Source organism: Lissotriton vulgaris, chromosome 4_1, assembly GCF_964263255.1.
Source record: "Lissotriton vulgaris chromosome 4_1, aLisVul1.2, whole genome shotgun sequence".
In the NCBI taxonomy this organism is placed as follows: domain Eukaryota; kingdom Metazoa; phylum Chordata; class Amphibia; order Caudata; family Salamandridae; genus Lissotriton; species Lissotriton vulgaris.
The window spans coordinates 1074544548-1074562255 of NC_141691.1; the positions used below are offsets into that span (position 1 = coordinate 1074544548).

Sequence of the window (17708 nt, forward strand, 5' to 3'; positions counted from 1 at the left end):
CACTGCAGCAAAGAGCTCTTGGTGGAGAGAGGCCATGAACTTAACCAGTGACTCATCTATCCCCATGTTCAGGAGGGTGGTCCATACCTTAGACCTGTTCACCAGGTCGAAGGCCGAGGAGAGGTCCATAAATGCTAGGAATAGGGACCCCTCCTTGGCCACCGTATATTTCGAGATCAACGGGTGTAAGTTGGAGCATTGCTCAACCGTTCCTTTCTTCTCTCTAAAGCCGTACTGAATGTCGGCCAGCCCCCCGCAACACTCTAAACTATCCCTCAATTTATCCAGGAGGACTCTACCTAGGATCTTAACTGTAGGGTCCAGGAAGGATATGGGCCTATAACACCCGGGGTCATACCACTACATGAAACATCCTACCCATTCACCTCAAACATGCTCGATACAGATCTTTACCAATTTGGCCACCCGGTCAGAGTACCGGCCATAGTGTTGAAATTTGGCAGAGATCGTGGTTAGCATCTAGCTGAAGCCATTTTGTTTTTCGGCAGCCATCTTGTCTGCCATGTGCTACTATGTGCTCACCATGTGCTCTGTCCTTCCTTAGTGTTGTTTGCTCTTCTATTCTGCCTGTGAACAAACTATACTTAGCTTCTTCTACTCTGCACATGCTCAGTTGAGCTTGCAGCTGTCCATGCAGCTGTCTTCAGTCTGTAACTGTCAGGTTGTGTTTGCTAGAATTGGCAACTGTTAGCTCCTCCCTCTTGTTGACGGTGCATTTTTTGTATGATCTTATATGTACATACAACCTTCTTTTTGTACTTGTACCGCCTTCTTTTGAGCCCCTGTGTGGGTATAAAAAGTCCATGTTCCTTCAGTTCAGTGTGCTACTTCATACATTACCGAATGTAGTTTCACCTCATGAAGTTAATAAATTCTTTGTTTTATATTCCAGTTTTTGTGCCAACTTCTATTCTATTGGTCTGAGGACTTGTGCAGAGAAGGGCTAACCCCTAGCACTGGTAGGCCTTGCTGAGGCTCACCCCGACAATAGGTCAGCTTACATACAATTTACAATTATAAATATTATCATTTGTGTCTAGGTCGAAAATTGCTTTCTTGACTGCAAGCAAGTGTAAGTTGTTTATTTTGTCTGTCACCCTTTAATAAATACACTTTTAATAGGTAATTCCCAAAATACTCACTACAAACAAATGAAATATTACCATGAAAATGTTTAGTCCCCGTCTCTCCAATTTCTTCCTCCGAGTCACTGCCTTTACCACCAAGGCGCAGGGCTGCTATTTTTCTGTCCATCATCTTTTTCTATGGAAAAAGATGCTACAATTATTCAGCACATAATCAAAACTAACAATATTTTCAAGTAAAAGAAAGAAAGGAGACAAACCTTTGACATTCTCTCTTTACTCCACTGCCCAACTCCTTTTGAGACATTGAGTATGCAGTCCACCACTTTGTTGAGAGTTTGTTGTACCTCGTCCAATGCTGGTACCATGCTGATGTTTGGGATGGACAAAGTGATACTCGTTCGAAAAATTGGTTGGACGCTCTGTGTCTGTTTTGCAGCATTCCCGTTGTCTAAATCAAAAGGTTTAAAGAGAAGTATATATTAATATTGATGTTTCATTTTAGCAAAAGTAACAATGGTATACCACGTGAAATACGGAAAAAGCTTCTAACATGTAGTTGATTTCGTCACAGATTTCTGGAAGTTGTAAATGATCCCCGACAGAAGTCTTAACTTTGCTGCATTCACCTTAATATCTTTGCTGTGTGTAATTCCTTGGTTATGCTACATTTGCTATCGTTCTATTAACCCTGGAAGTAAATGTTATATTATACAGACCTTTTGCCAACTTTTCTGTTTGAATAATTTGCCTTTTTCTCCCCTTCTGTTATGTTCCCTGTAGGTGTTGCATATTACCTGCCATGCGCCAGGACGCCCCTTAGCTGGGGCAGCTGTGCGCAATACAAAAGTTTGTAACATAACATAACATAACATAACCTTTTGCCACAAACTAAAAGTCTTTAAAGCCTAAGCATTATATAATATTATCACTGGTTTTAATAATGGTTTATTTGAAAAAATGTTTTCGCATCAGATTTGTAATCATCCAGCATGTCAAATACACCGGACTGCTCGACCTTCCCTCTGAATCTACACCATATGAGGCAGTCTTGGTAAATGTACCCCTGTTTAAGGTAAATTTGAGCGGACATTTGTAGCAGCTGAGAAATAAAGTGGCATAGTGGTTGACTACAAGGGGAGGGCTAGATGTGAGTGTTTAAATTAATATGGCCCCCAGAATAGGGTGGGCGGGGCCCGAACACTACACCAGGTGACTGTTTAGTAATCACCTTCAGCAACAGCCGAGTTGTAGGTAGAAATCTTGCCTTATGCGGAAGCAAAGTTAATCCAACAGAGGGCACTGGCATACGGCCACTTGGTTTTTCTATAGACCAGACTTTGCCCACAATTTAAGCACACCGGGGCCTATTCCATCCTTGAGGAGCCAAAGTCATCACGGGGTTCATACTGGGTTTGTAACGTCAACAGCTATGCCTCTTCCTTCACAGAATACATTTGAAGCATTTAACATACTTGAGGAAGTGAGCTGACTACCCCTCGCTAGCGATGCCTCAAGGGTGAAGGGAGGGATTTCCCCCTTAAAAGGGATGCTGATCAGCTTTGTTTCTTGCCTTAGAATATAGCGGGGCTTGGGGAGAAAGTTAATGAGCTGAAATGGCTAGGACTTCATCAAACAATATAGCATTTTGGCCTTCCAATAAATCTGGTCAGGTAGAAAGACTCCCTTTTTAGATTCTGGCAGTTATTGTCTCCGGCCGGGTAAAGGGAGGATGTGTATTTTAATTTAATTGTCTTTGAATTGTCAGATGGACGAGGTGAAGATGAATACCTCTAATTTAGAAGCAGTCTTATTTACCTTTTCTGATAAATCATATCTTCTTGTTCAAAACATTTAAAATCCAAATGGCCATTTAGCAAGTTCTGAGGTCTATGGGCTTGGCCATCGTGAATTTGAAGACATGCTCCCTAGAACCTGGTGTAAGCTCTTTTTCTTTTGTTCCAACAGAAATTATGGATGATCTTAAGAATCATTTATGCAGGAAAGTTTGCCAGTTATTGCAGGATGTATCCATGGGGGAGACTTTTCTTTTTGCTCATTTTGAGCACTCGCCACAAGGGGAACAGGCACATTTTTAATAGCAATCCTTGAATCTGGTGCTACCTAGCTCCCTGAAGGTTTCCACCTATGTTGGCAGGGGTTATGAAACTATTGTGGACAACATTTTAATGTCTTCATCTCTGTTATATTTGGTAGTTGAGCATAGGGTATTAGAGTCTGGTTGGAGTGACCATGACCCATTTGCCCCCCTTTCTTTTTATTTTTTATTCTTTTTATCCTCATTCACCTCAGACCACAGTGAGCAAACTAGACGCCAGTACCTTGTACATTATTGGGGAGGCAAAACAGGTGGGAAAGCACCCACCTGCTGGTACATCTGGGGACTAGAATGGCACAGGCCCCAAAAGAAAGGGCACAGTCACTCACCAATATTGTCCAGGTAACACTGAGGACTGTTGATGTTGGCACTGGAGGAATGGGGAGTGCCCAACACAGTCTGGAGAGTATCCAGAATCATAGGACCCATATTCGTTATAAGGGGAAATAGTTTTTAGATTTCTTATCCGGTCTCACATATCTCAGCATATGACCATTTCAATAGAAGATCCCAAAATGCTTTCTTCCTCCTGCTCTGGATCCCCCTCCAATCCAGCCTGGATGTTGAGAAAACCGAGGACAACCACTCAGCGTGCAATGGGGGTGAACATTCTACCCACTTGTTGCATATTTCCTTCCTGGCCAGTAACATAGCGTAAAAAAGTAAAGACCTTGCTGGGCCCGTAGCTTTGCTGGATATCTCAAAAATTGTCAGGGAGAGGCTTATTTGAATTTAGAGGCCTAAGATATCTGAGATAGTTTTGCCCACTTTTTCCCAAAAGTCTGCAATGGCCGGGCACCCCTTAAGCATATGTAAATCTGAAGCTTTTTCCAAGCCGCATTTCTTACAACTAAATGGGGGCCCATCCGTCATCTTCGACAACCTTAAGGGGGTTAAATAGGCCCACAGTGGCAAACAGGGTACTAAAAGATATTTGCCAAAGATATTCCCAGGATTCATCCGGTAGGCAGGCAACTCACAGTTTCTCAGCCAATTTAAAGTCCCCATCAATTGCCTCTTCGATGCTCCAATACCAAATGGAGACCTCCTTCTTTCCTCTTGGTCTTTCCACCAGCTGTTTCTCTAAGGTGCTACCTATACCTATAGGTGATTTCAGATTTTGGGCCCAGCTCTGAAGCTGGATGTATTTACATTTGGAGAGTCCCCCCTCCACAATGGTGTGAAGCGTTGACCAGGGTAAAAGTGTGCCCTCTTGGACTAAATTCCCCCACACCTTCAGCCCGAACCTCTCTAAATGGCAGTGCTAGTTAATCCTTTATGCACTCCGATGCACAAGGGGAGTTCCACAGGGGGGCAAAACTCGAAAAGTAACTAAGACCCGTCAGCCGTCTAATATTTGCCCATGTTCTTGTCATTCCCTGCAGAACTTTTAACTTGATCTTCTTAAAGAATTTAGGTTCTCTGTTTTTAAACAGGAAACCATCCTGTGACAGACTAGCACCCTTTAGCATTGCTGAGAACATTGCCCCTACCCCAACCCTGTCCGGAGTTTTTAAAAGCATCCTAGATTGGGATAGTTGGAAGGCCCAAGCATAGTATTGCAGATCCGGCAGCGAGAGTCCTCCCTTCTCGCTCCTGCGTCTCAACTTCTTCAAGGCAATTCTGGTCCCTCTATAGGCCGATATGAATGAATTGATGGCCTGCTGAAGCTTGTCTATAAATGATTTGTCAAAGTGTAGTGGGATAACATTAAAGAGGAAAGTTATTTTAGGAAGCACTAACAGCTTGACCAGGTTTACCCTGCCAAAGATGGAAAGAGGGAGGTGGGCCCAGGTCTGCATGAGCCTCTGACACTCCTTTGTTACATTGGCCAAATTGATCTCTGAGATTTTTTTTAATATCCTGCACTATTCTGACCCCCCTGAAACCTCATGTCCCTCTTGATCTGATATTGACACTCCCCCAACTTCCATGACATGACCTCGGTCTTCTCAGCATTTAGCTCGTTCCCAGATATCTGACCAAAGTCTTGAGCAAGCTTTATTTCTGCCGGGAAGACCATAAAGAGGTCCAAGGAAAGAACCAAAATGTCATCAGCATAGAGGGACTCTCCCACCCTGCATGCTTAAATAGTAAAATACTCAAATCCTCTCTTAACCGCTGTGCAAATGGCTTGATTTACAAGTTAAAATGCAGGGGAGAAAGGAGTCAACCCTGCCTAGTACCCCTTGTGATTTTAAAAAGACCGGTTAGGCTGTCATTTACCCACAATTTAGCCGACGGGTCTAGATAGATCAGCTGGATGGCTCTGCTGAACTTTTCGCCAAGATTGAATTTCTCCAAAACAGCCGACAGATACACCCAGTTGACCCTTTCAAATGCCTTGGTGGTGTCTAAAGTCATAGCTGCGAGGGGAAGCGAGTAGGTTGTGGCCAGATCAATAGCACCTATAAAATCATATGTGAGGTGATATAGATTTCTGCCCTTGATGAAGCCTTTTTGGTTGGAGTGTAGCATATGTCCTGCTACTGATCCCAGCCTATCCGCCAGGATCCTGGCAAAGATTTTATAGTCTACATTTAGCAGTGAGATAGGTCTATATGACCCGCAACTTGCTGGATTCTTCCCCGCTTTCAATATCAGGGTGATAGTTGCCTCGCCCCACGAACCTGGCAGCTTTGCTCCGTCACATAGAATCTCATTGAAAAGCAGGGTCAAACTTGGAACCAATACTTCCCCCAGTGATTTGTAGAACTATATTGGCAGACCATCCGGGCCTGCTGCTTTTGCCCCTTTACAGGCTAAAATGACCCTCTTGACCTCTTCCTGTGAGATGTCCTGCTCCAGAACTTCCTATTGGATTGGGTTCAAGGGATTGAGCGTGCTTCCACGCAACCAGTCCACAACCTTGGATTTATCCACCACCCTGTTTCTTGGTAAAAATTCTGGGAAAAAATCATGAAAGGCGCCCCTATCTCCTCATCTGTGGACAGGACAGTAACCCAATCTGCGTTGTTTATTTGTTTGATCAAATTGTGCGTCTTGTCTGACTTTAACTTTCCAAGCCAACAGCCTGCCCGCCCCCTCACCATACTCAAAATGGGCAAGCTTACTCACCTCCCATCTATGCAAAACCATGGTCTGAAGGATGGTATCTAACTACCTTTTTAGTTCTTTCAATCTAGCGATGTTTGTCTGCTGTTTCTTAAGGTCGGCCACAGTGTTCAGGCCAAGCTCTGATATCTTCATCTCTGCTTCCTTTGGGCAACCTCTTCTCTATATAGTTTATTCCTAAAACACACTCTGCTAGTGATAGTCCCCCTTATAAAGGCCTTCAGACAATCCCAAACTATAGAGGTCGAGGCTGATGCTATATTATAGCCCAAAAAGCACTCCGTCTCATAGGACAGATGCTTTGTCTCCTCAATATCTAGAAGCAATTACGATCAAAAGTCCAGGCTCTAGTGTAGTGCCTGCTTTCCAAATCCAAATCCAGCCATACCCCTAAATGGTCAGATAAATGTGGTGTCAAATAGCTAACATTTTTGACTTTCCCCCTCAGACTGTGGCTCACCAAGATGTAATTGATTCTTGATTTATGGCTGTACTTACTGTTATAATATGAAACTCCTAACTCTTCGCCAGATCTGTCTCTCCATATGTCACAAAGTCCTGTCTGCGCCATCATTGAGTGGAGATATGCCCGAAATTTGGGAGGTACCGTGGCTCTGCTGTTTGAAGACTTGTCCAATTAGGGGTTCATAACAATGTTTAAATCGCCAGCCATAATTACTGGATCTTGGAAATCCAACAAATTAGTAACAATTGTTTTAAGGGGGGCCATAATAACCCACAAGAGTGAAAAGAGAGCCCTAAATAATAACCTTCAGGATGACCCTACTACACACAAGGATCGACCAAAAAGTCCAAAACGAGTGCTTTGGCCTGTTTTTGATTAGTATAGCCACCCCTCTGGCGTTAGCACTCTGGTTGAAGCAAATCATGTGTTCCACCCATTAAAAGGTTTTAAATATTTCAGTCAACTCTGTGAGAAAATGGCCTGGTATATGCTGTCCACTAATTAAAGTGGGCACCCTGTACCAGTCCATACAACCCTTATTGATGATTAGGTTAAAGACAACCTTTATAAAAAAGCTATCCTAGTGGTAGCTGTGGAGAACAGCCTTCAGGCTAAGTCTCGAAGGAATGTAAAGTAGCTTGTTTTACCAGATCAGAACCTCCTGAATAACCAAATGAAAGGAGAACCACACAAGAGATATATAAAATATATGTATTTATTACTAAACACTCTCTATTAACCTCTATACGAGATTAGAGCACAAGGCACACAATACTTAATCAACAGAACAACAGTAAATAGCACAATACACAGTGGGCTCCAGGGGAAGATCGAACCATATACTAAAAAAAAGTTATAACAACAACGACTTCACTAGACACAGTGCCTAGAGCATGTAGAATCGCTGGGACCCCAAGGAACCACCCAAAGGAGTGACACAGGGAGCCCACGGAGGACGGGTGCAGTGTGAGAACACAGCCACGAGCTCCGTAAACTCTATGGGAAAGTCGTGGTTGGCAAATTACAGTTTAAGTATACTTCGGAGAGGACTTCAAGCAAACCCTTTGGAACGTAGAAGGTTCTAAGGCCAGCAACCTTGTGAGTACCGAAGTACCCGTGTTACCTATCCCAGGGGAGCCGAGTTCATAGGGGTAAAGTGGTGTTGGAAACCTTTGTCGTTTTCAATGGCGTGACTCAGAGAAGTGCTGCTGACGGGAAGATGAAGAGTGTCCTGTGGAATCCAAGCCTGGATCCGAGGTGAGAAGAACCTGAAAGCAGAGGGTACAGAGTCTGGGTCACTTCAGGGTGACCAGTGGCTTGGTAGACGAATGTCCACCGATGTCGGGTGCTACCAGTGTGAAGACTGGATGATTGACTCTGCAGCCACGAGGACCAGGGAACGTCAACGATGACCAATGTCCAGAGGTGAGCTGTCCCACGAAGGATGTCGAGTGCTAAGGGGTCAGTGTCCGGATTGAACACCAACAATCCTTGGCAAATGCAACCCACGGGTCAGAGGAAACAAGTTAGGGTGAGAACCTGCAAGGTCCTGGAAACTCACCAAGCTATGGAGAGTCAGGGCACGTGTGGAGCAACCAGGAAAGCCCATGAGAAATCATAGCTACCTTCACAGGGACCCACAGGCCAACAGACCAGGGATCGCAAAAGGACCTCGAGCTGAATCACGAAGTACAGGCCCACAGAGCACTCGTGGAGTGGAGGCCGGAAATCTTTGGTGGAAATACTGCCCGGGGTCAGGACTACACGTAGCCCAAAGCACAGCCTCAAGGATCGCCAAAAAGCATATGCTGCTGCAAAAGTACACAGTGCACAGTTGTTCAAGTTGCACAATCCCCACGCGGGATACTGTTCTCAGAATTGCTGAGAGAGCAGATCGACCTCAGAGACGCTCGGGAACCCAATTCCTGTGTTGCAGAAATCTCCGAAGTCCTCAGGAGCTCAGGAGAGCAAACCGGTCAGATGCGTTAAGGTGCCTGCTTCAGCAGGGGAGTAACTCCTTTACTCCAAGGGAGATTCTTCTGTCGTCCAGCGAAGTGTAGATCGTCAAAGTACTTGGTTTCTGCTTGCAGAGTTTATTCCAGGTAAAATCTACAGTCCTGTAGTCAGGTTTCCTACTTTATACCCAAGGAAAGAGTTGGACAAACTCTGGGAAACCTCCTAGGGGAGGGACAGGACAGAGGGGTGGTTAAATCAATGTCCTTTGTCCAGTTACACGCCAGAGCAGGAACAAATCGCTCCTGCAACCGGTTTGAGCTGGACTATGCACAGGGACACCAAATGTGCCCCCAGTGTAGACTTGCAGGCACACTGAGACTGCACCCACCCAGCCCCAATACACTAAAGCCTGTCTAGGAGGTGGTCACACCTCCCTGTGACAGGAAACCTATTGTCAAGCCTTCCCCTGCTCGAGCTCAGCTCAGCGGCAGGAGGACAGATTTTATGTCTGTGGCTGGCAGCATCCATTTTGTGCTGCCCAGGTCGCGAAAGCGGTACCGGGTAGACCGGTAACCAACAGTAGTGGTTCTAGAAGGGAGGAATCATACCTCCCACACCAGTTACCGGTGTGGAGGTATGGTTCCAAGGTGTTTGACACCAAACATGGCATGTTTCTAAGCAGCCGTTTTAAAGTTAGCATTTACCGCAAGGTTATAATGCACTTAAGTATATATGGTTTGGCTGCATCACAGACAACCTCGGAGAATAGATTCCAAAGGCTGCAGAGGGGCTCCGCTCATGTAGGGGTACCCACTCACACAAAAGCCAGCACCCTGCCTTCAGGATTGATAAGGCCTGCCATAGGGGTGACTGATAGGTTTATTTGTGCAGTGATTTAGTATAGATATAGGTAACCTATATCTAAGTAAGGGGTGCATGCACCATCTTACACAGGCTGCAGTAGCAGACCTGTGGTGCCATTTCGAATGGTCTCTCAGGGGTGGCATCATACATGCTGCAGACCCTGGGAGGCCTCTGGGGTACATATGCCCTGGGTACATGGTGTACCATATACTAGGGACTAATAAGGGCACCCAAGTATCCAATCTGGAGTGTACCTAAAGTACATGCAATCAATTTAAGGGAGAAAGCAGATAGACAGGGGTCCTGGCTAGCAGGATCCCAGTCAGACTAGTCAAAAACCAGCAAAACACCAGGAAAAAAGCAGGGGTAACCATGCAGTCAGATTTCACCTTCCCACAAACTCTTCCTTTGAGAGGTGGGTTTCCTGAAGAATAATGACCTGCACTGGGGAGTCCCTAATATATTGTAAAATGTTTGCCCTTCTAAATTTGACACGTAGGCCATTCACGTTCTATGACAGGAGCTGAACCATTCTCATCAAAGTTTAGACTCAAGGCCCATGTAGCGTTTAAAAAATACAGAGATTGCCACCACCAGACCAAACCATTTGAAATTAACATAGCTAGAACAGCTTGAACAGGAAAAAAGAAACAGACTAAGGTAAATGAGGAAATGTTATGTATTTTTCCCACATGCTCCCCACCCAGTGCACCCCAACCCCCCGCGAACCCCTCCAATATTCTCCTGGACTGATGAAAGTCCAGTCTGCTGCACCCCGGGGCAACTCACCCTGTCCCTTTTAAAAAAAGAAAAAGAAGACTGAGGAAAAGCTAGAAACCAACCCTTAACAGCCGTTAACTGATTTATTACTAGGTGTATCACTATAAAGTTATCCAGATAGTTCTATTGGAATTCTATAGGACCTGGATAAGTGTGTGCCCTACTGCTAGTGCCCTCCCACTTTTCTCACACAATTGAGTGCCTTGTCGCCCAGGAGGGGAATTGCTAACTAAGCATTGCCTTTCTCAAAGCTTTCTAGTAGCTCGTCAGCCTCTTGTGACCTCACATTATGCATTTTGTTCTTGTGCATGACATTCAGGGTCGCTGGAAATTTGAGCTGGGCCACTGCCCCAAGCTTTTTAAAGTCATCTAGGTTTCTGCCCTGCTCCCATTACCTATCGAGAGTAGCTTGGGCCAGATCAGAGTGTATTTCAAATGAAAAATCCCGAGCCTTCAACGATTTAACCTTCAGGGCCAAACTGAGGATCTTTTCCTTCGGGAAGTAGGTGTGAAAATTAAGTGGGATTTTCCTGGGTTTAGTTCTGTTGGGGTTTCTTCTAAAAGTGTCTCTGTGCGCCCTTTCATTGTCCTTAAGATCTTCTTCTGTTTCCTTTATCTGCAATGTCTCCTTTAATAATGAGACAATGTAGGATTTGAGGTCTTCCCCCCTCCTTCCCCTAGGAATGTTCAGAATACGCAAATTCCTTCTCCTGGAGTTATTCTCTAGGGGCTCCAGCTTGTCTTGAAACACCCCATCCTCACTCTTGAGGACTAGTATATCTGCTTATGCTGCACTGAGTTCATCTTTTGGTTTGCCTACAGAGTTTAACAACGTGTTCGTTCTTGTATTAAGGTCGATCTTCCTCTCCAAGGACTCAGATAAATTCCTGATCTCTCCTTGATTGGCCACAGACACCGAAAAACCCTTTTTAATGTCCTCCGAGAGGGTAGAAAATAGAGCTTCCAAAGATGCAACAGAGGTCCCCATTATGTCCTTAGCGCCTTTTTCAGCACCCACGGCACAGCTCCCTCCCACAGCCTAAGGAGCCAAGATCCTCTAATTTTAATTTTCGCATTCGTTTTCAGGTACCCAAACTGTGCCAGTCCCTACTATCTCATACCCCTGTGTGGTATTAATAGACAATGGTAATGGGGAGCCCCTGAGGCCTCCATTTTCTCGGAACTGGACCCTGTACTAAGCAGAGTTGCTTGACCCCCTTCTAAGCGCTTCTTTTTTTTTAATATATGTTTTTATTGATTTGAAGTTACAAACAGAGGACAATACATTGCCAGTAAAACACATTGTTATTGTCGGTACATCTAGGAGTGGCCCGCACATCATACCCTTTTAAATGCAGACTGTATAATAGATAAAAAACAATATGTTTGCAAGTATGAGTGTTTAGTTAGTCCATATGTGTAGTTCAGGCATTTATAACAGGTCAGCGTATCACCCGAACTATTACCGGAACCTAACATCAGTACTGTCATTAGTCATCAAACAAATAGCTTTATATATAAGTAGTAGTGCCCTAAAGTTATTTAAAAACATGAACTCAAAACATCATAGCCCCCTCCCCAACCTCCCCTGTGCTCTGTTCCTATTATTCAGTGACACTGTTCCTGTTCTCCCTTGGTGTGCAAAGTGTAGTGTTATCGGTCTTCACTTATTTGTGTTATAACGTTGGTTGCTGTTTACACCCAGATGCATGCCGCGGGATCGGAGGTGCGTGCTGACGGCTCTAACATTATTCTCGGAGCATGCATCACAAGATGGGACACGTTCAGCTGGCAGTGACATCCAGTGCAGCATAATCATTCAGCAACGCGTGCCATTCTAAAGAAATAGGCATCCGCCTCAGACCCCTATAGTCTTCTCTGCTTAATTCCGCCCCCTCCGCACTACCCCAGCGAAGCACCTCTGCATGCCATTCCATTGGGGATGGGGGTCTAGTCGACTTCCACCGGGTTGTCACTGTTCGTTTGGCCAGGAGGAGCGCAAAATTAACAAAGCGCGCGGAGGGATTACCTTTCTTTGCACAGGGCCCCAGTCCCAGGATGCAGTATTCCAGGGAATCATACGGGCGCGCCGGGACCACTGCTAATAGACTGTCAAAGACTGTGTCCCAATAATTTTGTAGCTTAGGGCAGGACCATAGCATGTGCAATAAGCCCGTCTGCGGTGATCGGCACCTTGGGCACTCATGTAAGCGTCGAGGGGTTAAGTACGCTCTATGTAGCAGCATGAGCTGTATGAACTTAAATTTAGGGTTTCGCTAGACCTTTCAAGGGAATTCTAGGATCTTGCTCCATTCTGTGCCTGTGAACGTGCGGCCTCCATCCCCCTCCCATTTGTCTCGTGTTAGTTGCAGGGAGAGCTTTTTTTCGCTCCTTATCCCATGGGTTAGCCATTTTACCAGTCGAGCACCGTTACCCATCATGTACAGCATAGTGAGGAATGCGTTCGTGGGTGGTTCAGCTCCGTTAGTAATGTGAATATAGTGGGTAATATGAGTATGCAGTAGAAATAATTTGGCCGGGGTTCCATGCGTGTGCACGAATTCTGCGTGTGACATTAAGGTGCCCTCCCGGAAGAAATCTCCTAGAGTTGTAACACCAGATTCTGCCCAAGCCCTAATTGCATGGTTAGTGAGCGTACCCAATCTAGTGGGCACGCCGAGTAGGGGTATAGTAGGGGCATATGGTGTTATTTTGCTAGTATATCTCAGAGCACTGCGCCAATAACCAATCACCAACCAGAGTAAATGCGGTATTGGGAGCATGGGGCAGGAGTAGCCTATGAATAAGTCCCTTATCTTTGTCTCGTTCCGTCAAAGCCAGCTAATGGAGATTCCGTCCAGCCAATCAATACGCAAGCCATTGTAACTGACACGCATAACTGTATGCCTGCAAATCCTAGACCCCCAGGCCACCCTGGGTGGCAGGCAGCTATAGCTTTGCCAGACGAATGCGACGCCGTCCCGTGGCCCATATAAGGTCCATCAGTAGGGTGTTCATTAGTTTAAAAGTCCGTGTGGGGATAGACAGTGGGTGGTTAGTGAAAAAATATATCAGCCGCGGCAGCATCACCATTTTCGTAATGGCTACTCTACCGGCTATTGATAGAGGCAGGGAAGTCCAGAACTGGATGCGGGAACTAAGCATCGTGGGGGCTCTGCCCAAGTTCCCGTCTAGGAGGTCCCGGGTATTGCGGTAGATATGTATCCCTAGATATTTGAAGGTAGTAGGTGCTATCTGGAATACCCAAGGGTTGAACCGCACAGAGCCCCCAGTCTGCGTATCGTCAAAATAGTACGCATGAGACTTAGATTCATTTATAGTGAGGCCAGACAGCGTGCTGAAGGTGGCAAATATATCAGGGATCGGGTCAAGATCTGCACCCAAGTCCTTTAAGTAGAGTATAAGATCATCCGCATAAGCAGAGACAATGTGGGTTGTAGAACCACGTATCACTCCCCGGGGGGACGCGAAGGTGCGTAGTCTGTTCAACAGGGGCTCTGATGCTAAGATGAACAGTAGGGGGATAAAGGACAGCCTTGTCTCGTCCCTCGTGCAATCGCATATTGCCCGGAGATATGGCGGCCAGTACGGGCACTCGCAGTAGGGTTCGTGTACAATAAACCTACCCATGCAATGTACTCTTGTGGTATGCCAAAGCACGCTAGGGCACAAAACATGTAATCCCATCGTAGGGAGTCAAATGCTTGTTTAAGGTCGAGGGAGATGCATCCCTCCTTAGTGCCCGGTAAGCAGGCACCTAACATAATCTGATGTAAGCGCCTAATATTGACGGCTGTACTACGGCCTGGCACAAATCTAGATGGCTAAGAATTTTATAGTCTGTGTTAAGAAGCGACAAGGGTCGGTAGTTGGGGATGTGCAGCGCGTCTCTGTCAGGTTTTAACAATGAGACCACCAGCGCTTGTAGTGTTGTGTGTGGTAGACTGTTGCATTCAAGAGATTCCTGGTAGAGAATTTGCAGCTAGGGTACTAGTATGTCAGCAAACGTGGCGTAGAACTCTGCCGGGAAGCCTTCGCTCCCTGGAGTCTTATTGCATGGCAGGGCCTTAATGCCGTATTTCTGCACCAGCTATGGGACGTGCCAGGTCTTTCTGCTGATCCTGCGTCAGGTTAGTCATACATATGCCATCAAAGAATTCGGCAAAACGGTCGTCAATCTGTGGTGGGGGAGGGCCACAGAGGAGTGCATAATAGTCTTTGAATGAGGTGTTAATGTCTAGCTGTGTGTTAACCTCCTCACCAGTGCCGTTGTGTATGCGTGTGATAGGGGTGGGAGCAGGTGTGTTGCGAATCAAGCGTGCAAGTAGTGGTCCAGATTTATCTGCTTGTGAGTGTTGCTTTTGTGTGTACAGGCAGTAATCCACCACCCGGAGCTCCTCTAAAAGCTCTGCATATTGAATATTGGCCTCTCGCAGCTGTGTGAGTTGGTCATTCGTGCCCACTGCCACGCCTCCAAGTGCAGCCAGCTTCTCCTCAACTCTCTTGAGCCGGTCGATGAGAGCCTGTCACACTCCAATTTTAGTACTAATGGCCACTCCCCGTACCGTCGTATTAAAGGCGTCCCATTCTATCTGTCGGGAGCTAGCAGTTCCTACATTCTCTTCAAAATAGTGCGTTATCGCCTCAGACAAAGTCGTTCGAAAGACCTGGTCTTCTAGCATATCTGGTTGTAGTCTCCATGTGGGGATCGGTGTCGGTATTCTACCCCATAGTATTTGTAGCCCCACTGGGTTGTGGTCTGTTAGGGTCTTCCCCATGTGAGTTGCTGAAGTGACGGAGTCCATCAGCGTGGCGGAGCACAGATAACGGTCTATTCGAGTGTGCAAGCCATGTGGTGGGGAGTAAAATTTATATTCCCTGTGTTCCGTGTGTTTTGTCCTCCAGGCATCCCGCAAATCCCAGCCTCTTGCCCAACCCTTGAGTGCATCCGCTTGTTTTCTACTTTCAGTGGCGTGTAACGGAGTGTGGGATCTATCTAGGGTGAGGTCTAGCACAGCATTAAAGTATCCGCCTAGTATCCATTGATATCCAGCCCATTCAGACAGTCCCGTGCTGAGTGTGGCTAAGTATTTGTCTTGGTCAGTATTGGGGGAGTATATACAACCCAGCACCACATGTCTCCCATCCAATAAACCATGTAGTAGAACATATCTGCCATTACTGTCCACTTTTTGTTCCAACAGCGCAGAGGGAACCGTATTCCTCACCCATATTGGCGCTTCCCTTGAGAAAGCTGAACATTTGGTAGCAAATAATTGCACCCCCCATTTCTTGTGCAATTTAGTCGCCTCGTCCCCACTAAGGTGCGTTTCCTGTAGGTATGCAATTGAGACTCTCCTTCTATTAAGTTGAGCCCGGACTCTGTGTCTCTTATGGATAGAGCCCAATCCGCGTACATTACAGGTGCAAAGAGTGTATGCATTAGGTGATGACGCCATGAAAATATCTTATTTTCTGGAAACAAAGGTCCTAAGCCTAGAACATTTTTTCAAAGCAATGTAATATAGACCACAATCGGACACTATATGCACTTTTCTTATACCTAGCCGGGCAAAGAATTTATTAAGAAATTAGAACAAATATTCAAAATATAAGTTACAATTTGACAGCAAACATTTGACGTTTGAAGTAAGGCACAAGCCTGTGCCGTACTGAGAGATAGAGGAAAGTTGTGAAAGAGGGTACGAGGAGAGGACAGTTTACGTCAGGCAAAAAGAAAGTTTGAGCGAGGCTGGATACTGCTTAAGATTCAAATTGGCAGTATTCCCCAGAGTAGTACATACATATATTCATAAATCAACTGTACGTCTACTAAACAAAGTCGACGGCGTTTCGATCCCGTGCTCAGAATTATGGGATCATCATCAGGACTTAATAATTGCCTGGTATAAGAAGAAAAATGTGCCTGTGGGGAAAAAACAGGAGAGAAACAGAAAAGCAAATATGTATTTAAGTCGCTATTCTGCAGTAGAAAATCGAGGTCAACTGAGTCACACTCTAAACTTAACAAGATTCGGAATCGCAGTGTAGTGAAATGTGCCAATTGGTGTTTGGTTAACGCATCCACGGTGGCATGGTGGTCTTGGTAATACTAGTTGGTGACTAATCCAGCTGGGATATTTGAATTGTCACTAGGCAAGGAGTGGCGCTTGACTGTGCATATTTTGTGAAAAGTTACCATTTCTGTGAGTGTGAGGAAATGGCACCGTGTGCACTTATCCGGTATGACAGGATTGGTCTGGTGAAGGATCGTGCATCAATTATTGGTCTGGTGATGCTAAAGTGCCAGTATATGGTTATGGTAAAAAGGAAGGCCGTGGGACGTCGTAAACCGTCAACCGTCTATGGTATGCAAAATAGCGTACCCTCGGGGCTGGAATAATCCGAGTGGCGCGTAGAATTGCTCCAAAGAGTCGAGTGGTTGGTGGCTGGATCGTGGTAGCTGTTAGGGGAAATTGGCAATGGTTATTTAAACGGACTTGGGCGGATTGGGGGGAGCAGACCGCCTATGCAACCGTAACTTACCAAATCGGAAATTAAACGGTGGCGGAATGATTTGAAGGTCGAGGCATGCCCCGTGTGGGTGCCCCGTCTGATTGGTTTACAACAGCGTTCGATACAATATTCGATCCGCTGAAAGGAAAATAGTAACAATAACACACAAAGGTGGCTAGACCCAATGGGAGGGAGGGTAGGCTGGGCCTGTACTAGGAAAACCAAAAAATGTGCCTATGCCTCCAATTCGCAATGATGCAAACAATGAATGAGTGACGATAAACCAAAAGTTTATTAGTTTATCTCGACAAAACTTTTTGTCATTGAGTCAATACGTAAGTTGCAAAATTTACATCTTAAAGAGCAGACAAAGAGAGAACCATCAGCTTCATTTCTAGCCGTATGGAAATCAGTCAAACAGTGTGTGTATATTTACAGTGAGACAATTTAAAGCAAACACATTGTACTAAATCAAACAATCATGGACATCGATAAATCAAAAGATACTTTTCACAAAAACAGATACACATATCACAGTTAGAGAATCATAAATACAAGAGCGAATAAGAGCAGGGGTGAATATTTTAAACCAAACACCTCCTAGCTCGTGAACTGAATTCGTTTATGTAAATGATCACAATACGCCCATTCTGGATATATGACTACAAGAAGCCGTTGGTGTGGAAGCAAATGCCTGAAGTCAAATGCCAAATGCCTGAAGTCAAATGCCGACGCGTTTCCAATCCTGTCAGTTATTTACAGGATTTTCATCAGGGCAGAAGTTTTTAGTCCATGCGAACTGTTT

The 17708-nt window shown here is 45.4% G+C and overlaps 1 protein-coding gene across 1 annotated transcript in view; it reads right to left on the reverse strand.

Annotated features, from left to right (window-relative positions):
- DNAH5 (dynein axonemal heavy chain 5) overlaps positions 1-17708 on the reverse strand; it is a 5605957-nt gene that overhangs the window by 3287712 nt on the left and 2300537 nt on the right. The window contains exons 20-21 of the mRNA XM_086967405.1: positions 1367-1557; positions 1185-1284 (exon numbers count right to left, since the gene is read on the reverse strand). Coding sequence (XP_086823531.1) covers positions 1185-1284; positions 1367-1557 — 291 coding nt within the window. The remainder of the gene's footprint in view (positions 1-1184; positions 1285-1366; positions 1558-17708) is intronic.